General features: G+C 27.3%; 1 protein-coding gene across 1 annotated transcript; it reads left to right on the top strand.

Annotated features, from left to right (window-relative positions):
* Positions 1 to 2033: 2033 nt before the first annotated feature.
* Positions 2034 to 27578, top strand: LOC123261898 (ankyrin repeat and death domain-containing protein 1A-like). The gene is made up of 13 exons (XM_044723765.1): positions 2034 to 2189; positions 13842 to 14003; positions 16986 to 17089; positions 17169 to 17267; positions 17511 to 17609; positions 20557 to 20763; positions 20927 to 21226; positions 23746 to 23844; positions 24057 to 24155; positions 24290 to 24379; positions 24514 to 24736; positions 27080 to 27208; positions 27416 to 27578. Exons 2-13 carry the CDS (start codon positions 13901 to 13903, stop codon positions 27502 to 27504), a joined length of 1641 nt encoding a protein of 546 aa, XP_044579700.1. The 5' UTR covers positions 2034 to 2189; positions 13842 to 13900; the 3' UTR covers positions 27505 to 27578.
* The last annotated feature ends 231 nt before the right edge of the window (positions 27579 to 27809 follow it).

Consider the following 27809-nt stretch of genomic DNA (forward strand, 5'->3'; position numbering starts at 1 on the left):
AAGTAAAATATATTATTAATGTATTTATTTTATATGATAAATATAAGTTATGGAATATAACCGGAACATATGAGAAATATACTTACTGTGTATGAAAAATACAAGCTGTAAAATATATTCAAAATATATCCGAATTATAATTTTTTTATATGAAAAGTATAATGAAAATATACTGAAATTATAGTTAAAATATATGCGTCATGAGTCGTGCAGTAGATAACTTATTCATATAAATGAACATTGGTTCTGGTCAGTTTCTAGGACATCCAAAAATTTCAGACATTTAAAATTTTAGTACATATTTCAAATATAATTTTCGTATATTTGTTATATAAAAAAATTATAATTCGAATATATTTTGCAGCTTATATTTTTCACATACAGTGAGTTTATTTCTCATATATTTCGATTATATTCCATAACTTATATTTATCATATATAATAAATATATTAATAATATATTTTAATTTTATTTGAAATATATTTCTCATATACCAAAAACGGCCAAAAGTTCAGTAAACCGAATATAATTTGCTTACATTTGAAATATATGCAAGTATATTTTGAATATAATTCAAATATATTTCACATATATTTTGTGTATAAAATGAAATATATTTTTTTTATACTCTAATTATAAATTTTTTCCGTGGGGGTGTCTAGCCAAAGATGCTACTAAATAGTTATTTAATGAGAAAACTTTGCATGTATTTACTTGCCAAAAATAATATAAACACTACTCTCTGTTTATCTGTGTAATAACTTGCGTGAAACAGCGAATTAATGTTTAAAACTTTAAAATTGTAGCAAAATGTTTTGAAATTAATTTTATGAATTAGTAATAAAAATATTGAGTCATTAATATTTAAAATTACTCTCTTGGTTATTTTGAAATTAAAATTTTTTCGCTTAAAGCGAAAATTTGTGAGGATGTATTTTTATTTATTTATTTATGTCGGATAATTTTAACTGTAATGGTAATTGTAATGATAAATGAGAAACATACTGAATCAATAGTGAAGGATTAAGGTACTGACTATAGGATATATTAGACTGACTCGTCGATTTATTTTCTCAGGATTAAGCTTTAAGGTGTTTAGTAAGAGATTTGTAAATAATTTTTGTTTAAAAGAAATTTTATTTAATATTATTTTTTAAATTGTTTGAAATAAAATTTAAAATTAAAATGTAATTTTAATTATTTAAATAATATGAATAGTAAAAATTTTTATTTTATCAAGTATTAATTAGTCTTCAAAGGGATAAAAAATGATTATAATAATCTTAACACTGTCATAAAAATAAATTATTAATTGAATAAAATCTATGCGATAGATAATAACATTTGACCGAATTATTTTTAATTATAATTTTTTGGCAATTTTTTTATATAATTTTATTCATTTAATCAATTACGAGATTCAGGTTTTATAAAATTAATTTTTCAACGATTTTTTTAACAAAAGAATATAATTTGTTATTTAAAAAAAAAATTTCAATAGCTATTTTATGAAATTCACGAAATAAATTTTTTTTTTAATCATTCATAAAAAATTTCATATTTTTAATAATTAATAATTGTAAAATTGAAGAAAAAAAATTGTAATCGATTGTTAAAAATATCAAACATTTAAACTATCCTCAATTATTCCAGATAAGTAAATTACAATTTACAATTTAATTAATAAAAACATTGAACCGAAAATAATAAAAATGAAACGTTTATTTATCGCGCAAACACCGTGTACTGCATGAACAGCAAATTTATTATTGTATATTGTAAAACATAATTAATATGAAAGGTGCAATCAAGATAGAAATATAACAGTTGGTGTGTTTAGTGAAACAGTCGAGGTAAAAATAAAAGGTAAATAAAATATAAATGAAATTATCATTAATTATTTTATTCGAGTGTGTGATTAAATCCTATCCGGTATCACGTGTAGGAGGCTGCGCCGGCGTAAAGTCAGACAAGGGGGATGAAATTCGCCTGGAGAACACAAGGGCTGGCTTCTCGGTTAGTTGCATGTCACATCTCGTGCCGTCCATACCGTTTATTTACAACGGCTACTAATTAACCCTCCAAAAATTAAAAAAAAATATTAACAATACTTTTACGTCAATTCGTTATTACTTTAAAAGTTACTGAAAATAATTAATTACGCGCCAAAAACAAATCGACGCTTCAGGTAATTTTATTATTATTATTATTATTATTATTATTATTTTATTTGTAAATGTTGGCGATCCAGCCTAATACACGATTTTTTCTCTAATTATTCATAATATCGTTAGCCTGTATTTCCTACCAGGCATAACCAGGTTCGAGTCCTGGTCTGGGCCGTCCGAATTATTTTTTCACTCAAATTTATCTTTAATGACAAATTTAGATAAGAATTTAAAAATTGTTTATGCCTGGTAGGAAATACAGGCTAACGATATTATGAATAATTAGAGAAAAAATCGTGTATTAGGCTGGATCGCCAACATTTACATATAAAGTATTATAAAACCAGTCTCCAGAAAATAAAAACATTGTAAAAGTATTTAATTAGCTTTAAAGAAGTATTGACAGAAGGTCAAGTGAATAAAAAATAAAATTCAGGTGTTGAGGTTGTCATTAAGAGGTAATTGAAAGGTAATTATGGACAGTGTCTCGGATAGCTTAACAGGTAGAGCCTTTGGCACGAATCCAAAAGATCCAGGTTCGAGTCCTGGTCTGGGTCGTCCGAATTATTTTTTCAGTCAAATTTACCTTTAATGACAAATTTAGATAAGAATTTAAAAATTGTTTATGCCTGGTAGGAAATACAGGCTAACGATATTATGAATAATTAGAGAAAAAATCGTGTATTAGGCTGGATCGCCAACATTTATATATAAAGTATTATAAAACCAGTCTCCAGAAAATAAAAACAATGTAAAATTATTATTATTATTAAATTTTTTTTAAATTAAGCCTAATGATTATTTTTAATTTCTTAGACTATTATACATTAATTATAAATTGTGCAATATTTTTTAATTCAAAAACTCGGTAAAGTTTGTGATCAAAAACATTAATGAGTGTTCACGACGTGTTTAAAACTTTAAACTATTTAACTCTGAAATGTTCCGTAATTCAAAAATAACTTTCAAACTAATTAACCGACTTAAATGCAATAAGTTATTCCTTTGATTTTATTTCTTAAAAGAAAACAACAATTTAATTTTCTATCCAAATAAACTTATTATTTTACTAAACATTATTTTATTTATAAATTATTTTGAATCATTATTCATTTTTTAGTATCATGTATTTACTAATAATGTTTCAAGCTGCAAACAATAACTGATATCTTCGTTTCTTATAAAGTTTCTCGGAAGCAAACGATAGCCGATATCTTTAACCCTTAAAGCTTGGAAAAAATTGCAAGCTTAAATTCTCAGAGTTTCATTTTTATTTTGCTTTTTTTTACGACAAGTTTGTTCCTTTATTCTTCGTAAAGAATTTTATAAAAAAAATTTTTATTATTCCTCGCTTAATCGATTTGCCCTTATAGATTTTAACAAAGAAATTTTTTTTTTATCTTTTAAAATTTTTACAGATTATTTTTTTTGTAAATATTTTATTAATATATATTTTTATATTAAAATTTGAATAATATATATTTTTATAATAAAATTTAAATGAAATTTTTTGTTTAAATAAGAAAACATTTACAAGATTTTTAAGTATCAAAAAGAAAAAAAAATACAACATTAATTACAATAATTAATTATAACTTCGTAATATAGTTCGTAAGTTGCGGTTTAGAGTTTATAATATAAATATAGTCAGTTACAATAACCCGTGGGGTTACTCAAACTACGCTAATTGATCTCAGACTAATTAGAAGGATCCGCCATTATATTACACCGCGAGATTGACTTTTAATGTCAATTTAATTCAACAAGTACACATAAATTATTTTATTGTTAAAAAAGTAAATCGCTTAAATTTTTATTTAATTTATTTATTTAATATAAAATATAATTTATTTATTTAAGTCCAATTATTTTTTAATTTTCTTGAAAAGTTGAACAATAAAAAATATCAGTAATCAAATTTACATTTATTTAATCATTTTTGTTTTACATAAAGCTGTTAATTACTTTTGAATTTATTATTGGAGTTTAAATATTCACAATATTTTTAATTTATTTTCTCGTATGTGAATAAATTAAAATTTTACGAAAGCGAGCGCTTGTTCGATCGATAGTTTCAATAAATAAATATTTATTTTTTAAATACGTGAGACGCCGAAATAACATCGATAAATTAAATAATAAATTAACTATAAAATTATTTATTCAACATAACGTACTAGATCAGTGTTGTAAAAGTTGTAGTTTTTGGAAAAGTGTCTAAGCTTTTTTTTTAGTGTAGTGAAAATTTTTTTTTATAGAGCAGTTTCCATGTGGAATTTTTCAGTAGATTTCGCACTTTATTGAGAATAAAAACGCTCTCCATTTATTCTAGGGTAGTAAAAAATTAATGGCTTTCTCCGCATTCCGGATAGTTTGGTGAGAAAATTCCAAGCATCAATGGCGCTGAAATTACTTTAATCATAGTCTGAATTTAATAAAAAATAAAAGTTGATACGCTGTGAAAAATTTTCTGCTTGTTTTATTAAAACATAAATGAGATTTTGACCTAAAATAATTTTTATAGTTAATTAATAAAAATTTTTTGAAAGTCTTAATACTACACAGAAATAAAGGTTCAATTGAGCCAAGAATAGTATATTACACACCTAGGGAAGTAAAGTAAGAAATGTCTCAGATCACATGTAATTGTCGGCCGAGGCGAAGCCTCGGCCGACAATTACATGTGATCTGAGGCTTTCTTATTTACTTCCCGTGGAGTGTATACTATTTTTTTGCTCGACGAAGGCGGAAAGCGGCAACTTTGTTTAGCGCAGCGGGACGAAAGTTGCCACTTTCCGCCCGGAGGGCAAAAAAAAATATTCGGCTTCGCCTCGGCCGACAATTACATGTGATCTGAGACATTTCTTACTTTACTTCCCTAGGTGTGTAATATACTATTTTTGCCCTCCGGGCGGAAAGTGGCAACTTTCGTCCCGCTGCGCTAAACAAAGTTGCCGCTTTCCGCCTTCGTCGAGCAAAATAGTATATTACACACCTAGGGAAGTAAAGTAAGAAATGTCTCAGATCCCGAAGCCGAGGTCAACAAACATGTGATCTGAGGCTTTCTTATTTACTTCCCGAGGAGTGTATACTATTTTTTTGTCCGACGAAGGCGGAAAGCGGCAACTTAGTTTAGCGCAGCGGGACGAAAGTTGCCACTTTCCGCCCGGAGGGCAAAAAAATAGTATACACTCCACGGGAAGTAAATAAGAAAGCCTCAGATCACATGTTTGTCAACCTCGGCTTCGCCTCGGCCGACAATTACATGTGATCTGAGACATTTCTTACTTTACTTCCCTAGGTGTGTAATATACTATTTTGCCCTCCGGGCGGAAAGTGACAACTTTCGTCCCGCTGCGCTAAACTAAGTTGCCGCTTTCCGCCTTCGTCGGACAAAAAAATAGTATACACTCCACGGGAAGTAAATAAGAAAGCCTCAGATCACGTGTTTATTGACCTCGGCTTCGCCTCGGACAACAATTACATGTGATCTGAGACATTTCTTATTTTACTGCCCTAGATGTGTGGTATACTATTCTTCCTAATTATTTTCTTGAGCGAAAAAAAAATTTTTTCTGACACAAGAAATTTCACTTATTCCAACAAAATTAATTCTTTTGCTTTAAGAAATACGTATCTTGATTCAAGAAAATTTATTTAAGTCAAGAAAATCTTGTTGTTTTGAGAAAGTTCAGCCTCTTGCTCCAAAAAATTTAGTTCTTGATAGAAGTAAATTTTCTTGTCTTGAGAAAATTTCTCTCTTGGTCCAAAAAATTAAATATAAAGATAGAAATAAATTTTCATGAATATTTTTATTGATTAACATGTCAAATGGGAAGATCAAATAATATTTCATCATTTTTTTTCATTCAATATGAATAATTGCACGCTAAAATAATATAAAATGGGTATCAAATATTCAAGAGAAAAATTTTGTCAAGGTGAGAAAATTTTTTTCTCATGAAGTAGGTGGCACTGCTTCCCTAAAGTATCTAAAAATCTTGATCAAATATAACAATTTATTGTATCAAGTATTTAAGATAATTTGAATTAAGAAAAAGTGACTTCCACCAAGAATAGAATTTCTCGAAAAATTTTTACTTCGGCCAACACAACTTCGGTCTTCCTTCAGGCACCCGAAAATTTTCTTGAGCCAAAAATTTTGTTCTCCAGTCAAGAAATCTTTCTTTCTGTGTAATTTTTAATTCCAACCACAAAATATTTTTTAATAATTTTAAATGTTTAAATTTTATAGAAATTTTTTGCTTGTTTGAAATTTTTCTTAAAAAAAAAAACTTAGTATTAACCTTTAATAAAATTAATTAAAAATACTGTCTTTGCAGAACTTCTTAATGAAGATGAAATACACATCGGTACTTGTACTTGAAATAAAATAAATTATGGTAATAAAAATGAATGAATAAACATTATCTGTGAGGGAAGTATATTAAATAAAACAGTAATTTCGCCAAGAACAGAGAAAAGGCGTAGCATAAATAAATAATTGTTTTCCGGGAATTGCATTGGGAATAAACTTAGATGTTACATCTATACTAAACCAATGGATTATTAAAACAGGGTCAATGAGGTTCCACGAGGGTAGACAACACTGAATGCCTTGAAAGGCGCAAAGCCCGTGGAAATGAAAGTACAATTGCAGAAAAGTTAAACAAAAGCGTTTAATGAAATTTAATATAAAATGGTTTTTATATATATGTATTATATTTGTTTCGAATCGAAAAACAAAGGAACTAATTTTTCATACTTTTCTGCGGAAAAAGAAACTAGTTTAATTCAAATAGCTTGAAGAGCGCACAGGTGGATTTTGATTGTTTGTTCTGTTCTTATGAACTTTTAGTTTAACAACTCTTGGATATGCTAAAATATGAATACGAGTGCTATTAAACATGCATGATTGTTTATATATGCAGTACTCGATTCTGAGAAATGAAGTTTTTTTATGGTACAACTTTTTTGTGTTTATCTATTCAATTTTTTAAAAAACAATTTATTATTTTTCACAATAATAATAGTTCTTATTATTAATAACTATGTTCACAGGAATTCGGGACAAAATGAATAAAATTCAAGCCATCAATTTGATCTTTGTTGTACGTTTCGTCCTTTATTAGGACTTCATCAGAAACTTAATCATTATGGTTTACAATCTATAGATTGTAAACCAATAGATTGTAAACAAATAGATTGTAAACCATAATGATTAAGTTGCTGATGAAGTCCTAATAAAGGACGAAACGTACAACAAAGATCAAATTGATGGTTTGAATTTTATTTATTTTGTCCCAAATTCCTGTGAACATAGTTATTATATTAATTTTCCAGGGCGTAATTTGATTATTTATGTTATTATTATTATCTATATATAATTAAGAGAATAAGCAAAATTTTGTGGCCATATATTTATAGGAAAAAATTGATTTTTATGGTTAAATTTGGTATCGTTGGAAAAGTCTTGACTTGAATTTGTACCTTTTCAAGGTTTCATATCATTCTCACCGATAGTTAATTTATTATGATGAGTATTTAGGCTGCATTTGAAAATTCTCTATCTCTAGATACATAATTAAGAAATGACCCTATATCTCGTGAACCATTGACATTTTTAAAGATATAAGCTCATCCCGATGTTACACTCATCAAGACCTTTCATTTGAGTACCCACATCAATTTTTCATATATTTATATATATTATATATACTTATATATGAAAAATATATGAAAATGCATGTGGGTACTCAGATGAAAGCTCTTGATCACTCTAACATCGGGATGAGCTTATATATTTAAAAACGTCAATAGTTAAGAAAGTACAGGGGATTTTAACAAATATCTTGTGAACTATTGAGATCTTTAGAGATATAAGCTCATCCCGATGTTACACTCATCAAGACCTTTCATTCAAGTACCCACATCAATTTTTTATATACTTATATGTATTATATATGTGTATATATGAAAAATATATCAAAAATGCATGTGGGTACTCAAATGAAAGCTCTTGATGAGTCTTACATCGGGATGAGCTTATATCTTTAAAAATGTCAATATTTAAGAAAGTACAGTACAATTTAACAAAAAAAATGACTTTGTATCTTGTGAACTGTTGACATTTTTAAAGATATAAGCTCATCCCGATGTTTCACTCATCAAGACCTTCCATTTGAGTACCCACATCAATATTTCATATATTTATAATTATTATATATATGTATATATGAAAAATATATCAAAATGCATGTGGGTATTCAAATGAAAGCTCTTGATGATTGTAACATCGGGATGAGCTAATATCTTTAAAAACGTCAATAGTTAAGAAAGTACAGGGCATTTTAACAAATATCTCGTAAACTATTGAGATTTTTAAAGATATAAGCTCATCCCGATGTTACACTCATCAAGACCTTTCATTTAAATACCCACATCAATTTTCCATATATTTATATATATTATATATATGTATATATAAAAAATATATCAAAATGCATGTGGGTACTCAAATGAAAGCTCTTGATGAGTGTAACATCGGGATGAGCTTATATCTTTAGAAACGTCAACAATTAAAAAAGTACAGTGCAATTTAACAAAAGTCATTGTGTAATAAAGCAAAATTTTATTTATTTATAGCTCTCAAATTTTTTGAAACTGTGAAACAAAAAAAAATTTTTCTTTAATTATCTGGATATTTATTTATACCTGTTTGTATAAATTTATTTATAACTTAAGGTCACATAATTGAGTCAATTGTCGGTCAAAAAATATCACCCTATTTTATTTTCCTTTATCTTCTTGCTCTGTGGAAAAAAAACCATAAACATTCAATCAGTAATACGAGTGCAGATAAAAAGCAATATAAAAGCGCTCTAAGACAATTTTCCAAGCTATACAAATCTGGCGTATCCGAGAAAATATATACGTATATATTTGCTTATCTCCATCCGACAGTTTATTTCACCCTTGTCAATCTGTTAGTCCCTTAGATCATCTGTACATTATCCATTGTGTGTATTTTATTTCCCCAAACAATTTTTCTAGTTTATTCAATTTCAATCTCTGTTTTTTAATCTTTAAACTTCTCTTTATTTACTGTTATTCTATCATTATTTTTTTTTTATCGTTATTATTGTCATCATTATTAAATTTATAAACTTTTATATTTAATTTAACGGAATGAGTTACGGTCTGGAATTTTTTTATAAAACAGCAAAAAAATTTTAACTGCTCACTTTTTTTTTTTTTGTAAAAACTTTTCTCAGAAGAGAAATTTTTCTCTTTTGGGAAAAAAAATAAATCATCCGATTTTCATTTAATTATCGATTATCACATTAACAAGCGTAAAGAGATGATATATCTCAAGCTTCCGTAGGTATCATAAATTCTTTTTGAAATTTTAATCTCACGACTCGCGGTTGAGGAAAATATATTGCTATAAAAAATACATATTTTATTTTCGCTCAATGATAACTTATTTTTCAGCGTGACATCCCTGGGAAACGAATGTTTTGAATATTTTAAGCATTAAACATTTTTTTTAAATCGATAAATTATGTTAATGACACATTTATTACAGAGGGTAATAGTCTAATAGTACATTGATTAATAATAATATCCGATGAGAGAGTGTTGATTTAAGATATAAATAAATTACAGTACTGATCATGGAGATAATTCTCCTTTTGACCACAAATCCAAATAATTACAAAATTACAAAATTGTTGAAAATACATATAAATGCAATTATACATAATAAAATACATATAGGTAGTAAGAAACTGATATAATAATAACAATAATAATAAAACTATAAACAAAGTAATATTAGTGCAAAAGTAGCAAGTAATCACAGACATTTTCTTCGCATTCAAAATCAAAATCAGGTTTACAATCAAGAGCTTAAATCATACTGACTCTTTTCTAACTCTAACAAATACAAATAACACTGAGATTAATACATGTATAATTACCCTTCAAAATTCTGGAATTCCCTACTACATAGTTTTTGAGAAATCATTAATAAACTAGTAAAGTAAACAAATAAAGTCATACGTGGAAGTAAATGAGCAATAGCCCGTAAGAGAGGCGACACTAGTAAATGAAAAAAAAAAAAAGACCATTCGGCAGCCGAAATGGAAGTAGATTTCATCATGAATAGAAAAAAATATAACGAAGATTGTATACAGAACTAGGGCTTTTAACTTATATGCAATCGACAAAAATATATATCGACGGACAAATACTAAAACCAGTGCAATAGCAAATTTCATAATTGGCATAGGGGAATGGGGCATAATTTTGAGACTACACATATGACATGGTACTCACATTAAAGCTTATTTAAAGAGCTTTCGGATGCAATTTACAGAATTGCAATAAGTTATCCCATTCAAAAGTTATTCGAGTTCGAAAGTGAAGAAATATGAATTTTTATGATTTTCAAAATTTTGAAATCCTGGTATTTCTAAATTACTTGACCGATTAAGCTCATCTTCGAACTTGACTTTGGTATTTATCTGTAGAATAAGTATGTTGAGTTTGGTAGAGATCCGTTGTAAATTGGCGACGCTATCGTCCTGACAAGCCGCGTTATATCCCATATATATATAAATATATATATATATATATATGCTATATATATATATATATATATATATATATATATATATATATAAATACATACATATATAAACTTTTGAACCATATGCATTTTCTGAATTCGCTTGACGAGCTGAGTCGAAATATAGCAAAATTTTTCAAAAGTTCCGTCATGAGGACCAATGCAATAGTTAGATTTCTATGAAATCTACTAAAAACGGTAGCATAAACTATAGGTTGGGAAAGAAGTACCTTAAACGTTAATAAAACCCGTAACTCGTTAATTAAGTTATCAGTTATTATTACAAGTGATGTTATTGCAAATAATTATTTATCCCTGACGTCATAATTAATAAAATCATTTATTAGATAGATAGATTTATAATTGATTTATGTCAAAACCAACTGGCCCGAGGGGTGAAACATGTTTACTTTTCATAAATACAATATACAATATATACAGCAATTATAACTAAGTCCTTGAAACTTAATTTAAGCACAAACAGAATTGCAATTTGAATATGACTATTTATACATCAGTAACTTATACAGCAATTTGTTTTCTTATATTTATTGTTTTATAAAAAATATAAAAATAATTGTTATATTCATAAACAATTATTATTATTATTATTATTATTATTACTATTAAATAAAATTGAACAGTTAAAAACGAAAAATATTGTAAATAAATCCAGTAAAAAATAATTACCCAAAACCTGTAGAGTTTAATGAGAGTAAGTAAAGAGATTGGAAAATAGTAGATTCAGTGTGTCGACGTTCAAAGCTCCGGTCTACCGCAAATTCGCAGCAGCTATTTCCAAACCCCTTGTTATACCCTGACCTCCGTGACCTCAACAAGTTACACAATTTAATAATTACTATCGCTGTTGCTAACGAATATTTATTCACCGGCAAATCCCTTTGGGAATAAAAATTCAAAAACAAATTTACTATGAATCACTCCTCTGATTTAACCTTTCTTTACCTTTATAATTAACAATTAAACAACTTCATTACTCAATATTCAATCATCAATAATTGATAATAATGATTTGAAGTTTGATAATACATAAATTACGCAATAGGAAAAATGATTAATGACCCAATTTCAGTGCATAGTTAACGATGAATTATCAGGTGGCTATTTCATAAGAATAATTAATAGGATATTTCCTATCATATAGTGCATGGAACAGGTTAAATTAATTTAAAGCATCGATTTATTGTCTCATTCTCCTCTAACTATTATGTAGTATGTTATGCTGCTCTACGTCTGCGTTCCTTTAAGCTTAACTTGTATTCTCAATTAATTTTGTTATTATACACTAACGTTCACAAGTTCCTTGCAATTTAATCACTCATCTATATTATTATGAGAATAAGCAAAATTTTGTGGCCAGAGTATTTATATGTTAAAATGGATTTCTATGGTTAAATTTGGTATCGTTGGAAAAGTCTTGACTTGAATATCATTTCATTCTCACCAATAGTCAATTTATGATGATAAATATTTAGGCTGCATTCGAAAATACTCTATCTCTAGATACATAATTGAGAAATGACCCGGTATTTGGTGAACTATTGACATTTTTAAAGATATAAGCTCATCCCGATGTTACACTTATCGAGACCTTTCATTTGAGTACCCACATCAATTTTTCATATATTTATATGTATTATATATATGTATATATGTATATATGTATATATAGATGTATATATGAAAAAGATATGAAAACGCATGTGGGTACTCAAATGAAAGCTCTTGATCAGTGTAATATCGGGATGAACTTATATCTTTAAAAACGTCAATAGTTAAGAAAGTACAGGGCATTTTAACAAATATCTTGTGAACTATTGACATTTTTAAAGATATAAGCTCATCAAGACCTTTCATTTAAGTATCCACATCAATTTTTCATATATTTATATGTATTATATATATGTATATATGAAAACGCATGTGGGTACTCAAATGAAAGCTCTTGATCAGTGTAATATCGAAATGAGCTTATATCTTTAAAAACGCCAATAGTTAAGAAAGTATAGGGCATTTTAACAAATATCTCGTGAACTATTGACATTTTTAACGATATAAGCTCATCCCGATGTTACATTCATCAAGACCTTTCATTCAAGTACCCACATCAATTTTTCATATATTTATATATATATATATATTAGGGTGTGCCAATTTTAGGTGACTTTTTTTTTCAACGAAAAAACAGGCTAAAAACTTGCATGAAGGTGAGAACAGAAGCCTGTTTAAAGCGGAGCTCTTAATATTAATATTTAGAGGTGTCTGTCCCTAATTTTTCATTTCCCATTTAAATAACATAGGAAAAAAAATTCTTTTTTTTGTTTATTTTTCTAGCTCGGCATACGCACTTCATATAAATAAGTCCATAGCATATTCTTGTAGAGAATTAAACACTTTACAAAAAAGGTCTCTTACACTTTTATCATAAAGACAGCCGTTCTAAAGTTATTCTGACGTAAACTTCTAAATGTATAAAATTTTGATTTTTCAAGTATTAAACTGATACAAATTAAATATTGACGTTTTTAAAGATATAAGCTCATCCTGATGTTACACTCATCAAGAGCTTTCATTTGAGTACCCACTAGCATTTTTGATATATTTTTCATATATACATATATATGAAATATATGAAAAATTGATGTGGGTACTCAAATGAAAGGTCTCGATGAGTGTAACATCGGGGTGAGCTTATATCTTTAAAAACGTCAATATTTAAGAAATTACAGTGCAATTTAACAAAAGTCATTAATTAATAAAGCAAAATTTTATTTATTTATAGTTCACAAGTCACGGCAGTCACATAGTGACTACAAGGTTGCTAGTTCTATTTAATTTAGTACTAAAGAAAGACAAAAAACGCCACTGAGCTTGCAAAATTTTCCAACTTTCCGTTACAAAAATAATAACTTTCGAGGAAATATTTTTTTATATTTGTAACTTTTTTATCCCCTGTTAAAAATTTTTAAAAGCTTCACAATCGTCGTAGAATTTAAATGAAATTAATTTGATTTTTTAGACAAAAATAAATAAAAATCGAAGATGAATAATTAACCGGAAATAAATAAATGGTGAACAATGGGTGACCTCACAAGATCCAGTGCCACCAAAATGAAAATTCCACCGCCTCTAAATTTGTCCTCAGATCCTGACGACGATTCATACAATCAAAAAAGTCGCAGTAAGTACTAAAAATACAAATATAGCACAGGATTAAATTAAAAGAAAAAAAAAATAGGGATTTTAGTTTGAAAAAGGTTTTATTCATCGGCTCTCTTTTTTACTGTTAATCCCTTCGACACGTTCTCCTGGAAAATAGCAGCGCTAGTAACTTGTTATCAATGCGTAACATGTAGATATTTATAAGAGCGTTTATCGCTAAATTGTTCTCTCAATATTCCTAGGCACGTGCTCTTGAAATTTAAACGCTTTTTATTCACTTTATATTTTATACGTCAATCAACTCACGAATTTACATATTTATTTCCACTATATATACTTACTCTACAAAAATCCTCTTCGATTAAACTAAAATAAACTTTTAACGATTATTTTATCCATAGAAAATCTTCAATATTAAGTTTTTTTTTTATTTTATTTTATTAAAAAATTACAAAATTTTCTTCACATTAAAATCATGGAAATTTTATAAATTTACATGTAACAGTTTTTAAATATTAATATTATACATACAAACAAAATATTTTGGAAGGGCAAGATTGTATGATACCGAACCTAGCATCCATTTTTTTTTTTTTTTAAACAAGCTCTTTACTCATTCAATTTCCAGGTTGCTATTTTAGATATCATTTAAATCGCTAACAATTCTTTTATTTTTATAACTATCGATAAAAAAGAGTTTTCAAAGTAAATAAACTGCGCTGTGGATGTTGTAAGGGCTTCATGGTGGTTTTATCATTCCTGGAAACTGGAATATTTTTTTATCAATATATTTGCATTAAAACGATAAGTAAATGTAAAATTAAATGTAATAAAAAAAAAATGTTATCACTCTTTGACATATTTTTCATTCGCTTTTATAGTTCCTGGGATTTATACTTTTTAATAGAGTTATAAAACCGTATAAATTTCAGTTTTTTTTTTTTCTGAAGACAATTTAATTTTTTACAATGATTTTTATAAATTATAAGGGTCGAAAACTTCAAAGTAATATTGAGATTTATCTACAAACATTATTAATTATAATTAATAATGTTTGTAGAAACATAAATAATTATTTACACCTTTACAACATCCGTAACATTATAAACTTACATAATTACTCACTATCGGTAAAATTGTTTTGGTAACAATAAATTATAATTAAAAAATTATTTTTAAAAAAAATTCTAAAATTAGTCGACATTTTAAAAAAAGATATACTGAAAGCAATATCTGATTATTTTTATGATTTTTTTTGAGTAAGAAATTTTAATGAAAAAAAATCATACGCAGAAATTAAAAAAAAATATAAATTCATTTTTTCTAAAATATTTTTTTAATAAAAATAAAAATTGCTTTTTTTAATGTCATAAAAAAAAATTTAATAAAGATTTAAAAAATTTATGTACGATTTATTTTGATTAAAATAAAAAAAAATTTGTAAATTTATCCACGGAAAAAAGTAAACTGTAAATATTACATAGTGATTATTAAAATCACGATTTTACTGTTTGAAGTGGTAATTTTTAGCAGTTGATCTTTACTTATTATAAATCGACCATTATTTATTACAGTTTACTTTTTTTCGTGTACACGGAAAAAAGTCAACTGTAAAATTCACTCGGATTCCGGTTAATTTTTATAGTTTTACAGTAAAGCGGATATCGAGGTGGCAAAAATATAAATATAACAGAACTTAATGTAAAAAGTGTAAAAGCCACAGTTTATCATTTAATATCGAAAATAAGTGATAAATAGCTGTCACTATAGTAAATAATGATTCTCTCAGCTTAAAAAATTACAGTTTCAAACAGTAAAAATTGTCTTTTCAATACATAGTCCATACTATGAGGAGAAGGGGGTCTCACACTGGGAGAATTTAACATTTGAAACAGTAAAAATTCTACTCTTAAAATATATATTTTACCAATCCAAGAAAGTCAATAATTATAGTTTGATTTTTAGCGTTGCGTTTAAAATTTACCATTTTACTTTGAAAATATTGACGTTGCTTGGATTAGAAATTTAGCAACTGTATTTTATACTTTTTACATATAATGCGATTATTTTTTAAGTACAGAATGATAAATATCAAAGTCAAAATTCTTAATTATTATACTTTGACATTTTCGACATTCACATAGCGAATATTACTGTTTTAAATAGTATTTTCTTCCATGTCAAAAATAAATTGTAGCATTTAAATGATAAATATTACATAGTGATTATTAAAATCACGATTTTACTGTTTGAAATGGTAATTTTTAGCAGTTGATCATTACTTATTATAAATCGACTATTATTTATTACAGTTTACTTTTTTCCGTATACAGAACTTAATGTAGAAAGTGTAAAAGCCACAATTTATAATTTAATATCGAAAATGAGTGATTAATAGCTGTCACTATAGTAAATAATGATTCTCTCAACTTAAAAAATTACAGTTTCAAACAGTAAAAATTGTCTTTTCAATACATAGTCCATACTATGAGGAGAAGGGGGTCTCACACTGGGAGAATTTAATATTTGAAACAGTAAAAATTCTACTCTTAAAATATATATTTTACCAATCCAAGAGGGTCAATAATTATAGTTTGATTTTTAGCGTTGCGTTTAAAATTTATCATTTTAATTTGTAAATATTGACATTGCTTGGATTAGAAATTTAGCAACTGTATTTTATACTTTCTACAAATAATGCGATTATTTTTTAAGTACGGAATGATAAATATCAAAGTCAAAATTCTTAATTATTATACTTTGACATTTTCGACATTCACATAGCGAATATTACTGTTTTAAATAGTATTTTCTTCCATGTCAAAAATAAATTGTAGCATTTAAATGATAAATATTACATAGTGATTATTAAAATCACGATTTCACTATTTGAAATGGTAATTTTTAGCAGTTGATCATTACTTATTATAAATCGACTATTATTTATTACAGTTTACTTTTTTCCGTCTCGTATAAAAAAAACTAATGATTTTTTTTTTAGTATTGAAAAACGATTTACTATTACACGAAGCTGTTATCAAAAACGAACCGGAAACTGTAAAAAAAGTACTAGAAGAAACTGTCGACGTCAACTCACGTAATAATGTGAGTAAATAAAATAAAGTAAAAAGTTGTCATGCAAATACAATAAAATAATTAACGTTAATTATATTATTACAAACAGTATGGCCGAGCTCCGATTCATTGGGCAGCCTCGAGAGGAAACACCGAAATAATAGAGCTGCTGATGAAGGCTGACTGTGACATTGAGGCGAAGGATAAAGTATGATAAATATAAATTAACAATAGGAGTCATATAAATTAATTATTGATTATTAATTAATAGCTGGTATATTTGTTAAGTCTTTGACTAACTTTCTATGGCAGTTTTAAATCTTTGTCTTTGTTTTTATCTTTGTTGATATCGTTGTCGGTGACGGGACTAGTTTTTTAGTTAAATTATTTGTTTATTGTTATTTTAGTAATAATAAAAATAATTAAATGGCTTTGATGTGTCTGGAATCAGTTCGGAATGCGGCCCTTACACATGGCTGCTTGGTATGGCCACCTTGATGCTGTCAAACTGCTTGTTGATGCCGGTGCTAATGTTGAAGCTGTTAATAAGGTGAAAAATAAATTTTTATAATTTTTTATTTTTTAAAAATTAAAAAAAAAAATATTCATTTGTTTTTTGGTGAAAATAAAATTTTTACAGTTTAGGAAAATTTTTGTAATTTAAAAAAAAAACAAATTTATGCAAATTAAAATTTTTTATTTAATAATTTTAATTATGATTTTTTTGTTTTAAATGAAAAAAAAATTAAATTCATAAATTTTTGGTAAAAAAAAAAATCTTTTACAATTTAGAAAAATTTTATTGATGTTGAAAGAAAAAATTTATGTAATTATCTAAGATTTTAATTTTAATTGTTGATAATTTTAGTGAAATTTTAATTTTGATATGGAGAATTAGATTTAATTATTACAAAATTTGAGAGACTTTTAAATTAAATAGAATAGAATAAAGAGATAAATGAATAAAAGGAAAAATAATTAAAGCGACGTTTGTCGTATTGATTTTTCGAGACACAACGGCTTTTTTTTTTAAAAAAAGATACACATGTGACAGATTACTCAAACTCGTTACACGGCTCGACTTCTTTTTGTTGTTTAATTTCTACAATTGAAAAGAAGCACATTACGAGTACTTGTACAATAATCTCCTACACTCTAATAAGTACGCCAGAGCAATTTACTCATAAGCACTTTCTTCGTTTAATCCAAAAATTTTTGAGCTTTAATTAAAACATTTTTTTTAAATAGAATTAAAATTATGAAGATGAATATAATTTGAAGGACTTTTTTTAAGAATGAGATACATTTTAATAAATTAAAATTTTTTTGGTTTGTCACAACCTTGGACGAGTGTTGTGAATTCAAGTCTACCGAGTTTCTCAAGAAATTCTAGATAAATAAATAATTTAAGTATTTGAATAACTATTTCTTCGTAATAAATACGCCAGAATAATTTACTCAAAAGCAGTTTTGCACGCCTCATAGCGCGAAGCGCGTGAGGTTGTGCTTTATACTCGACTCGTCAAGATCAAGCAATTTTGTGATCTTTAAATGCCTCTATCACAACCATATTACACTTATTCAATAATATAAGTAGATTTACACCGAAAAACACTTAAATTAAACCATCTTTTACTTTCTAAAATCATTTCATGTTGCTATTTTGAAAAAAAAAAAAACGTTTTGAAAAAAATTTTACGTGGACGTCCGGATGTCACCCCATTTTGGATGTACCAACGATTACTCCCGAACAAATTGATATTTCAAGACCGGGCCTTTCTTATTAGTTTAAGAATTCGATGAACTGGGTCCGTATTTCATATCAGTGGCCTAGCTTATGTATTTTTTTTTTAAATTGAATTTTTATTCAAATTCACGGATACAACTGTACAAAGCCAAACGAACTTTTCTTATTTGTCACGTGAAAACTATGGCGCCACTTGACCAAGCTAGATTTTTTTAGACTGCGTGCGCATATGACAAGAAAAAAGGGCGCCGATATTTAAAAAAAAAAAATAAAAAATACTCTAAGAAATTATTTAATTATAATTTTTTTTTTTAATCAATTACACAATTAATTTTTTTCTTAAAAAATGATTGAGCGTTATGAGGCGTGCACTTTTGGATTTTCCAAACTTTTTTCGTTTAGTCTGGTTAGAAAACGCAAAAAAATAATTTTTTTTTACATACGCCCTTTTGGTTTTGATGAAAAAAATTTTTAAAGTCAAAAGCACGCATATAAATAGTTAAAATAGCTTCTAAGGCTTCTGATTTTTAATTTTTCGTATTTTGCGGAAATTCAGTGAAAATATTAAAATAAAATTTTTGACTATTCCTTGAAAAAATCGGGTAATTATTTACAACTGGGGTGAACCCCATTTTGCCCTATGTTTGGCCGTAGAAAAAAAATTTTTTTTTCTGATCAAATTGATCGAATCTCGGAAAAAATAGACCGGAAAAAATTTTGAAGTTATGAAAAATTCATATTATTCCATTAAAATTATTATAAAATAAAAATTGTAATAATAATAATCATAGTATTTTTTTTTATAACAAAAAATGGAGCGATCATTCTGGGGGTGCTTATTTTTCAGAAAAATTGTGGGGGTGGATATTATAATTTTTATTTTAAAATAATTTTAATGAAATAATATGAATTTTTCATAACTTTAAAATTTTTTCCGGGTCTATTTTTTCCGATTACCAATTGATCAATTTTTTTTTTTAAAATATTAAAATATTTTTTTCAAAAAAGAAAATATAAATTTTATTCAAAAAAGCTATCAAAATCTTTATTTTTTCTTTCATGACATATTTTATCATAAACGCGCCGTAAAAACAAGCAGTGGGGTTGACCCTACTTGTAAATAATTATCAAAAATCGAAAACTTCAAAAAATTGAGCTGTGATAGTGTATTCACTTCAATTTCCAAAATTAATCATTAGATTTTGACGATTTGAAATCCTTAGCATGTGTAAAAAAGAATTTTTTTTGCATTTTTTAACCAGATTTTTACTTTTACTAGAATTTGAATTTGCGCGCGCAAGCGCGCGCCTGACTGTAGCATTTGCATATATTTTCATGCTTATGATATATTTGACCAATCACGTTACGAATAGTTTGATGCCACATACATTTCATCTCAATTTTATATTAGGACTAGAATTTGAATTTGCGCGCGCAAGCGCGCGCCTGACTGTAGCATTTGCATATATTTTCATGCTTATGATATATTCGACCAATCACGTTACGAATAGTTTGATGCCACATACATTTCATCTCAATTTTATATTAGGATACATTCCCAAGTTGATTAGAGAAAAAGAATTTTTTTCGTACACCCTTTTGGCATTAGTAACGCGATATTATAACAAAATTTCCTCTAAATTCCGACATAAGACCGGCTATAATAGCTAGATTTATAAATAAATCTACCGAAAAATTGAACGTAGTTCCTCAATTAATAAAGTTTCTATTATGTTGCATATGGACGCAGAAAAAATACACACTCCTAATGTGTGGATCTCGAGGGAGCAGTAGTATAGTAATAGAATATTTGATAAAAGTAATGGAGTTTGTAAATGTCGAGGCAACTGACAATACAGGCGCAACTGCTCTGCATCATGCCGCAATATCTGGGCATCCGGATGTAATAAAAGCACTGTCAAGGATCCCCGGCATTAAATTCAACGTGACAGATAAAGTTAGTTGACAATATTTAACTCCTCAAAAAAGAACTTTGCGAGCAAAAATATCAATAAAATATCACAAGGCATACTTAACATTCAAATAAAAATATAAAATATAAAAAGCGCGATATTAATAAATAATGAAAATTTTTGTTAATAAATTATATTAATAAACAGAAAGGACAAACTCCCCTGCATTGTGCTTGCGCGGAAGGACACATGGAGGCAGTTGAAACTTTAATTAACATGGGATCTAATTTGAATGATCGTGACAACGATGGTTATAGTCCATTACACGTCGCTACACGGATGAGAAACACGGGAATCGTTCAGATACTTCTCAATGCTAATGCTAATTGCAATATTACGGATGACAATGGATTAACATCCTTGCACATGGCTGCCAGTCAAGGATGCAAGGGAATACTAGAATCTATTATCGATTACTGTCCTGATGTTATTAATAAACAGTGCAATGTAAGTTTTTACATTTAAAAAAAATTTAATTAAAATAAAATAAATTTCTTAGTTCAAAAATTTTTCTGCTTAAAATAATTTTTCAAAATAAATTTCTTGGTTCAAATTTATTTTATTCTTTAATTAAATTAATTTGTTTTGTGAACTTGAAAACTAGTAAGCTGGAAATTAACATTGAACATTATAAGTTGTTTATGTTAAATAAAAATATCGTGTTCCGAACGCCTAAAGGGCGTAGAAAACTTTTGTTTTTGCCAAACGCTTTGTAAGAATATTCTAAGCTTAAAAAGAAATTTTTTTCAAAGCCAAAAGCGTATACTTTAAATTCTAAACCCTTTTGGCTTTAGAAATTTTTTTATTTTACAGTCTTAAGCCACAATAGCGTGTAAATTTTTTGTTCCATCTAATTTTTTATTAATTTCCATATTCTTCAGTATTATTTTGATTTATTTATTTGTAGAGCTTTTTGTGAATATTTATTTATTTATCTGGCAAGGAATTCTATCGAGGTGTAAAAACACCTGTGTATAGAACCAGTACAAAAAATAACAGTTTTATAATACATAGACTTTTTTATAAAATTCATGTCGATAATACAATGCAAAGAGATAATAAGTACAAAAAGTAATAAATTTTTAGAGATAGAAATAAAAAATTATAAATAATTATCAGAAAAAAAATATCCAATTAAATACTTGCATTTTCCAATACATATTAATTAATAAGGTTTTCTTCATTCACGGCCGAAAGCACGTACTTGCTACTTCTGTTGGGAATCAGAAAGACCGACATTTATGCTTTGGTAGGGGTGCGCATGCGCGCTGCTCTAGTGCGCTGGAAGAAACTAGTTGTGCACTGAATTGATGTACGAGGCAGCGAAAAAAAAGTATTCACCAGAGCTGACGCGGTTTATTGTGCACTCAGGCCTAACCTTAAAATTGCTTTTTCTTCCTAATTATTTTCTTGACACAAGAAATTTCACTTATTCCAACAAAATTAATTCCCTTGCTTCAAGAAATACATGTCTTGATCCAAGACAATTTATTTAAATCAAGAAAATTTTCTTGTTTTGAGAAAATTTCTTTCTTGTTCCAAAAAATTAAGTTCTTGACAGAAGTAAATTTTCTTGTCTTGAGAAAATTTTTCTTTTGCTCCAAAAAATTAATTATATCTTAATAATAAATTTTTATTGACGAACATGTCAAATGGGAAGATCAAATAATATTGAATCATTTTTTTTCATTCATTATTAATAATTTTTATAATTCTTATAGTTCATGTACTGGTAATAGTTGTGGTGAAAAAGAAAATATGCAATAATTAATTAAAAATAGTTGACAAATTACTCGAAATAATTAAAATTCTGATAAAATTAATTATTTTAATGTATTTGAGTAATCAAAAATTAATAAAAATAAGACTATTCAATTGAATTAATTTTATTTTAAAAAGTTACTATTATTTTTGCCTATTTAGATGAAGTCGATGCCCGCCCCCGACCAGCCGCACTCGCTTCGCTCGTGCCGCAAATGTCGGGCGGGCATCGACAACATACTAAGAACATTTAACTGTAACGTTAATTGATTTGTAAGTCAGCGTACTTTCGGCCGAAAATAAAGAAAAATAGTATACACCACACGGGCAGAAAGTTTGAGATCCCTGAACTGCGCGCCTCGGCTTCGCCTCGGGCATCATGGCGCACAGTGCAGGAATCTCAAACTTTCTGCCCTTGTAGTGAAATATACTATTCTTATCCAGTAACTTAACTTTTTTTTTAGCAATTTTCATTACAATCTATATTTTGTATTAAAACTTTAATTTTTTCATATGCAAAAAACTATATCTGAATGCTGCAATAGCCTTTTTGGCATTTGGAATGCGATAAATTAATTCAATTTGTCCCTAAAGGATGTTTCATTTTGGCTAAAATTCCTCGAAAATTTTTATTTTATTTAAATTTACTTTGATCTATTGGAATTTTCGAGTACAATAATTATTTTTCAGCTAATAAATATCTCTTATTCATTCTATGACCAAATTCCTTGAATGTCTCCTCACGCTACTTCTAGAATCTCAAAATTCTCTAAAGTTTCAAGTTAATTGATTCCTTAGTAAATCTGCGAGTATTTTACAGCTTATTAAGTTTAATAAGAAATAATTGACAAAAAATGAACTTTATAGTTTAATTAACCCTCGCTGGAAATTTTAAATTTTATTTTCAATTGTTAAACTTTGTATTAACCCCAGAGGCGTGCAAAAATCATCACTAAATACTGAATTCAAACACTAAAAATAATAATTGCTCCTTGCCCTTTGTTCTCTACCCGGAACTCATAATTTAATTCATGTAACTTAATAAAAAAAAACAACTAAACTTAAAAACGTATTATAAATTCAATAATTTATTTCCGGCATACCATCAATTGAGACCTTTTAACAAGAATAATACCCGAATAGAATCCTGGAATCCTTTTGATAGGTAATAGCTAAATATAAATTAATTGAAAGTCTATTTATAGATCGGAAACACGCCGTTGCATTTAGCGTGTCAAAATAATCAAATGGATACTATTGAAATTTTATTGAAAAAGAAAGCAGACATTAATTGTTTGAATCTGGTAAGTGAGAACAAACAACATAATATTTTTGTTAACGAATTTGTATAAAGATTATATTATGTGTGCAGTATTATGTCTAATATTTATATAAATATTAACGTGGGTGTTGAAAAAAAAAAATATATTCATTCTCGAGTTGAAATATTAAAAAAAAACACTATAATTACAATTATTTCCAACATTTTATTATATTTGTTTTTTTTTATTCGCAGAAACTACAAACTCCAATACACATGGCTGCGGAAATGGGTCACACGGATGTTTGCAAACTCCTACTTGCTGCTGGAGCAAATATCGAGCAGAGAGAGAAAGTAATAACAATAATCTACTGTTTTTGTTTTGTTAATTTATTTTATTTGTTTATTTGTTTATTTATATATATTTTTTACTCGTATTACACCGGAGGGCTTCATTTAATTCCACCGAAATATTAATATACTTTCAGAGTGGGCGAACACCCCTGTACATCGCCGCAAGGGGCAGTTTTACGGCTATTGTTGATATGATTATCAAAACTGCCAGGCTAGGCTGCCCGGTAAGTTTTATAAATTGTTTTTTATTTTTTTTACTATCAATTTTTCAATTTTTCAATTTTTTGATGGTTTAATAAAATGGGAAAGTTTTGCTAGTCATTTATTTTTTTTTATTAAGATGGATATGAATTTTCAGGACAGCACTGTCAATGACGAAGATGGATTAGTAAGGAAAAAATTCAATGAGCCGCGCTGGAGCACTATTAGCGCTAATTGCGCCGCAGTGATAAGCGACCATATACGTTCGATTTTATGGAAGCTGGCGTATAAGCACCTCGAAAACGGAGATTGGAAGAAACTTGCGCTTCATTGGTCATTTACGCACGAGCAAATTCAAGCTATTGAACATCAATATGATGGTATCTATGGGTTATATAGTTCTAACACTTTTTATGTTTTTCGATGGTAAATCTAAGTTAGTTTAGTATTCATTTCTAGTTAGTTAAATTAAGGACATTCTCTACTGAGCATACTAAAAAAAAAAAAAAATTAGGAAAACGGTTGACCCTGAAGGTCATCCCTGCAACTTCCCGCTCATTCCATACCTGGACGCTTAAAGTTGCACTTATGCCGCTTTTGAGCTCTTCGAGCTCAAATAATACAATTTATGTGTTGTTTTGAGCTCTCCGAGATCAAAAAGATAACTTTTCTATGCTTTTGAGCTCAAAAGTCTGATGGAAGTTTCATATAACACTATTTTTCGAATTTTCAAACCGCAATAACTTTTGAATAAATGAACCGATTTCCATGCGGTTGGATGCATTCGACGCAGTTTTCTAAGCCTCATAAAAAATCTTTAAGTTTGAATCGATCGAACTAGAAATTTCCGAGTAATGTCGAAAAAACACTTTTTTCGGTTTTCTTTCCTGCACGATATCTCTCGAACGAATCAACCGATTTTGACCAGATTAGCGGCGATCGACGTGGTTTTTTAAGGTTAAGAGCTGATTAGTTTTTGGAGTTGATCGATAAAGGCGTTTAAAAGTTGTTAAAAAAAAACTACTTTGAGAAAAAATTTTTTTTACAGTTTTTTTGCGATTTCTCGAAATTTATCAGTCCGAATCGGTCTAAATTGTATTCAAAATGTAAGTTTGGCCAAGCTCTTTCGAATGGCACCAACTGCGATGAAATCAGTCGAACCGTTCAAAAGTTATAGAAGGTTTACATACTTACACACACACACACACACACACACACACACACACACTACATACAGACATAGTGACACCCTCGCGGGGATAGTCAGGGAAGCTTTCTGTGACCTTCAAACGTCAAGATCTGATGAAAACTCGATTTTTGCAAAACGGGGTAAAACCAATAACTTCCCGATTTTTTAAAATTTTCGATTTTCTTAGCGGGAAGTTAAAAATTAACTTGAATCAAGAGAAAAATTCTTAAACCAAGAAAATCATTTTTGAGTTTCATTATTGTAAATCAAGACAAAAAATAATTTAATCAAGGTAAATTTATTTGAACCAGGAAAAATTTTTTAGTTCAAGAATTTTTCTACTCAAATCAACACGGAAAAAACAAGATGACACTGGATATAATCCCAGATTACAATCTCATCCCAGAGTATAATAAGATTATACTTAGTGATATCTGTGGTGATTAAAAATTTCAGATAGTAGCTAGAAAATTCCAGATTATACTGCGTGATATCTGGATTATACTCATTATAATCTGGATTATACTAGCTACTATCTGATTTTTTTTCACTCAGTATAATCTGGGATGATATCCACTGTCATCTTGTTCTTTCCGTGAAAACTGGGAGAAAAAATTTCTTTGGAAAAAAATAAACATTTTTGTGACAGAAAATTAATTCGTTGAAAATTTTTAACAATTTTATTTCTCAGCTGAAAAAATTAAAATTGTTTCTTGTTATTACTTTATCTAAGAAATAAAATCATTGAAAATTTCCAGCAAATTACTTTCTTATCCGTATTTTTCAAAGGAAATTTTTTTTTCAAGAAAATAAAGTTCGTCAAAATTATTTACTTTATTCAAGTTAATTTTTTTCTCTGTGTATACACGGAAAAAACTAAATTATGATAAATAATATTGAATTTTTAATTAGTAGGTATCAATTTCTAATAAATAGTTTTTAAAAGAGTAATATCATAACTTCAACAGTAATTTATTATATTTATTATTCAAATTTTACGATTTAATAATTTTATAAAAAATAGATAGTTTTAAAAAACTATTTTTTCTGTGTATTTATTAATTTGCATCTAAACTAAATTTTTCCGGGCAAAATTTGTAAGGATATTTTCAATTCTCATTTAAAAAATTATTTTATAGTTAAAGTCTGGAAAGAAATTTCAAATATTTAATAATATGCTTCTATATTTTATTTTTGTGCATCGATTTGGTCAAAACCTAAGTATAAAAATAGTAAATTTTAAACGCAACATAAATTATTTTTCTTAATTTTTTTTTAGTATAAATTGAAAGTTTTATTAATCTAAAGATCATTTATTGAATAAATTATAATTGTAATTGATTTTTAAAAAATTCTGAGTGTAACTTTTTATAAAAAAAAAAAAAAAAAATTCTTATAAGTTTGAGAATTTTCTAACTTTTCAACAAAGAGACTTCTATTTATATTAAAAATTGCTTGAATAAATAAAATTATATGTTCTTTACAAGAAAGATTTATAAAATATAAAATAACATCTAATTGAATTCTGTTTGAGGACCATCAAGTTACAAAGAGCACGGGCATAGAATGCTCATGATTTGGACCTCCAGTCTGTCACCTGATACTCAAGTACACGAACAACTGTATCAAGCTCTTTGTGCTATTGATAAAAAAAATACAGCAGGTATTTCATACGCTCGAATATCAAAAAGATAAACTAAATTTTATTATTATTATTTGTTTAATGATTCTTTTAATTTAATAATAAAATCACACTCACATTTTCATGATGATTTTTGATTATGATTTTCTAGTTTACTGAACTTAAAATATATTATAGCTAATAAATAAATAAATTTAATTTTCTAACTTAATAAATTTTACCCAACAGATTCAATCCGGAAAAAGTACGAAGAAAAATACCAGGACGAAAAAGAAAAATCTGGAAGCAAAAGTTGTCACCAATGTTTAGTATCTTAAATTCTTCTACAGAGACTGAGTTTTAAAAATTAAAAATTTAATTTTAAATAAAAAGAACTTAATTCGCATTAATTAAAAAAAAAATTAGCGCGCTTATTTGATCTTTTTTACGAATTTTATCCACGGAAATCATAAAATATCATTACGTTATTTTTTAGACTATGAAATGTTTTAAATTATTTTAGTAATTAAGTCACCATATGTGTATATATACATTTACGCTGTAATGAAAAATTAAAATCAATACATTAATGGATAAATCAAGTAAAATTAGTTCTTAATTATTTTCTTCTCTCCAGTCGCTT

Source organism: Cotesia glomerata, linkage group LG3 (assembly GCF_020080835.1).
Source record: "Cotesia glomerata isolate CgM1 linkage group LG3, MPM_Cglom_v2.3, whole genome shotgun sequence".
Classification (NCBI taxonomy): Eukaryota; Metazoa; Arthropoda; class Insecta; order Hymenoptera; family Braconidae; genus Cotesia; species Cotesia glomerata.

Excerpts from the sequence above, each read along its gene's own strand:
- LOC123261898 (XM_044723765.1), top strand. The coding sequence starts at position 13,901 with ATGGGTGACCTCACAAGATCCAGTGCCACCAAAATGAAAATTCCACCG. Across the intron at positions 17,610-20,556 it reads ATGTTGAAGCTGTTAATAAG|AAAAAATACACACTCCTAAT; the intron begins GTGAAAAATAAA and ends ATATGGACGCAG. Across the intron at positions 24,380-24,513 it reads CTGCCAGGCTAGGCTGCCCG|GACAGCACTGTCAATGACGA; the intron begins GTAAGTTTTATA and ends ATGAATTTTCAG.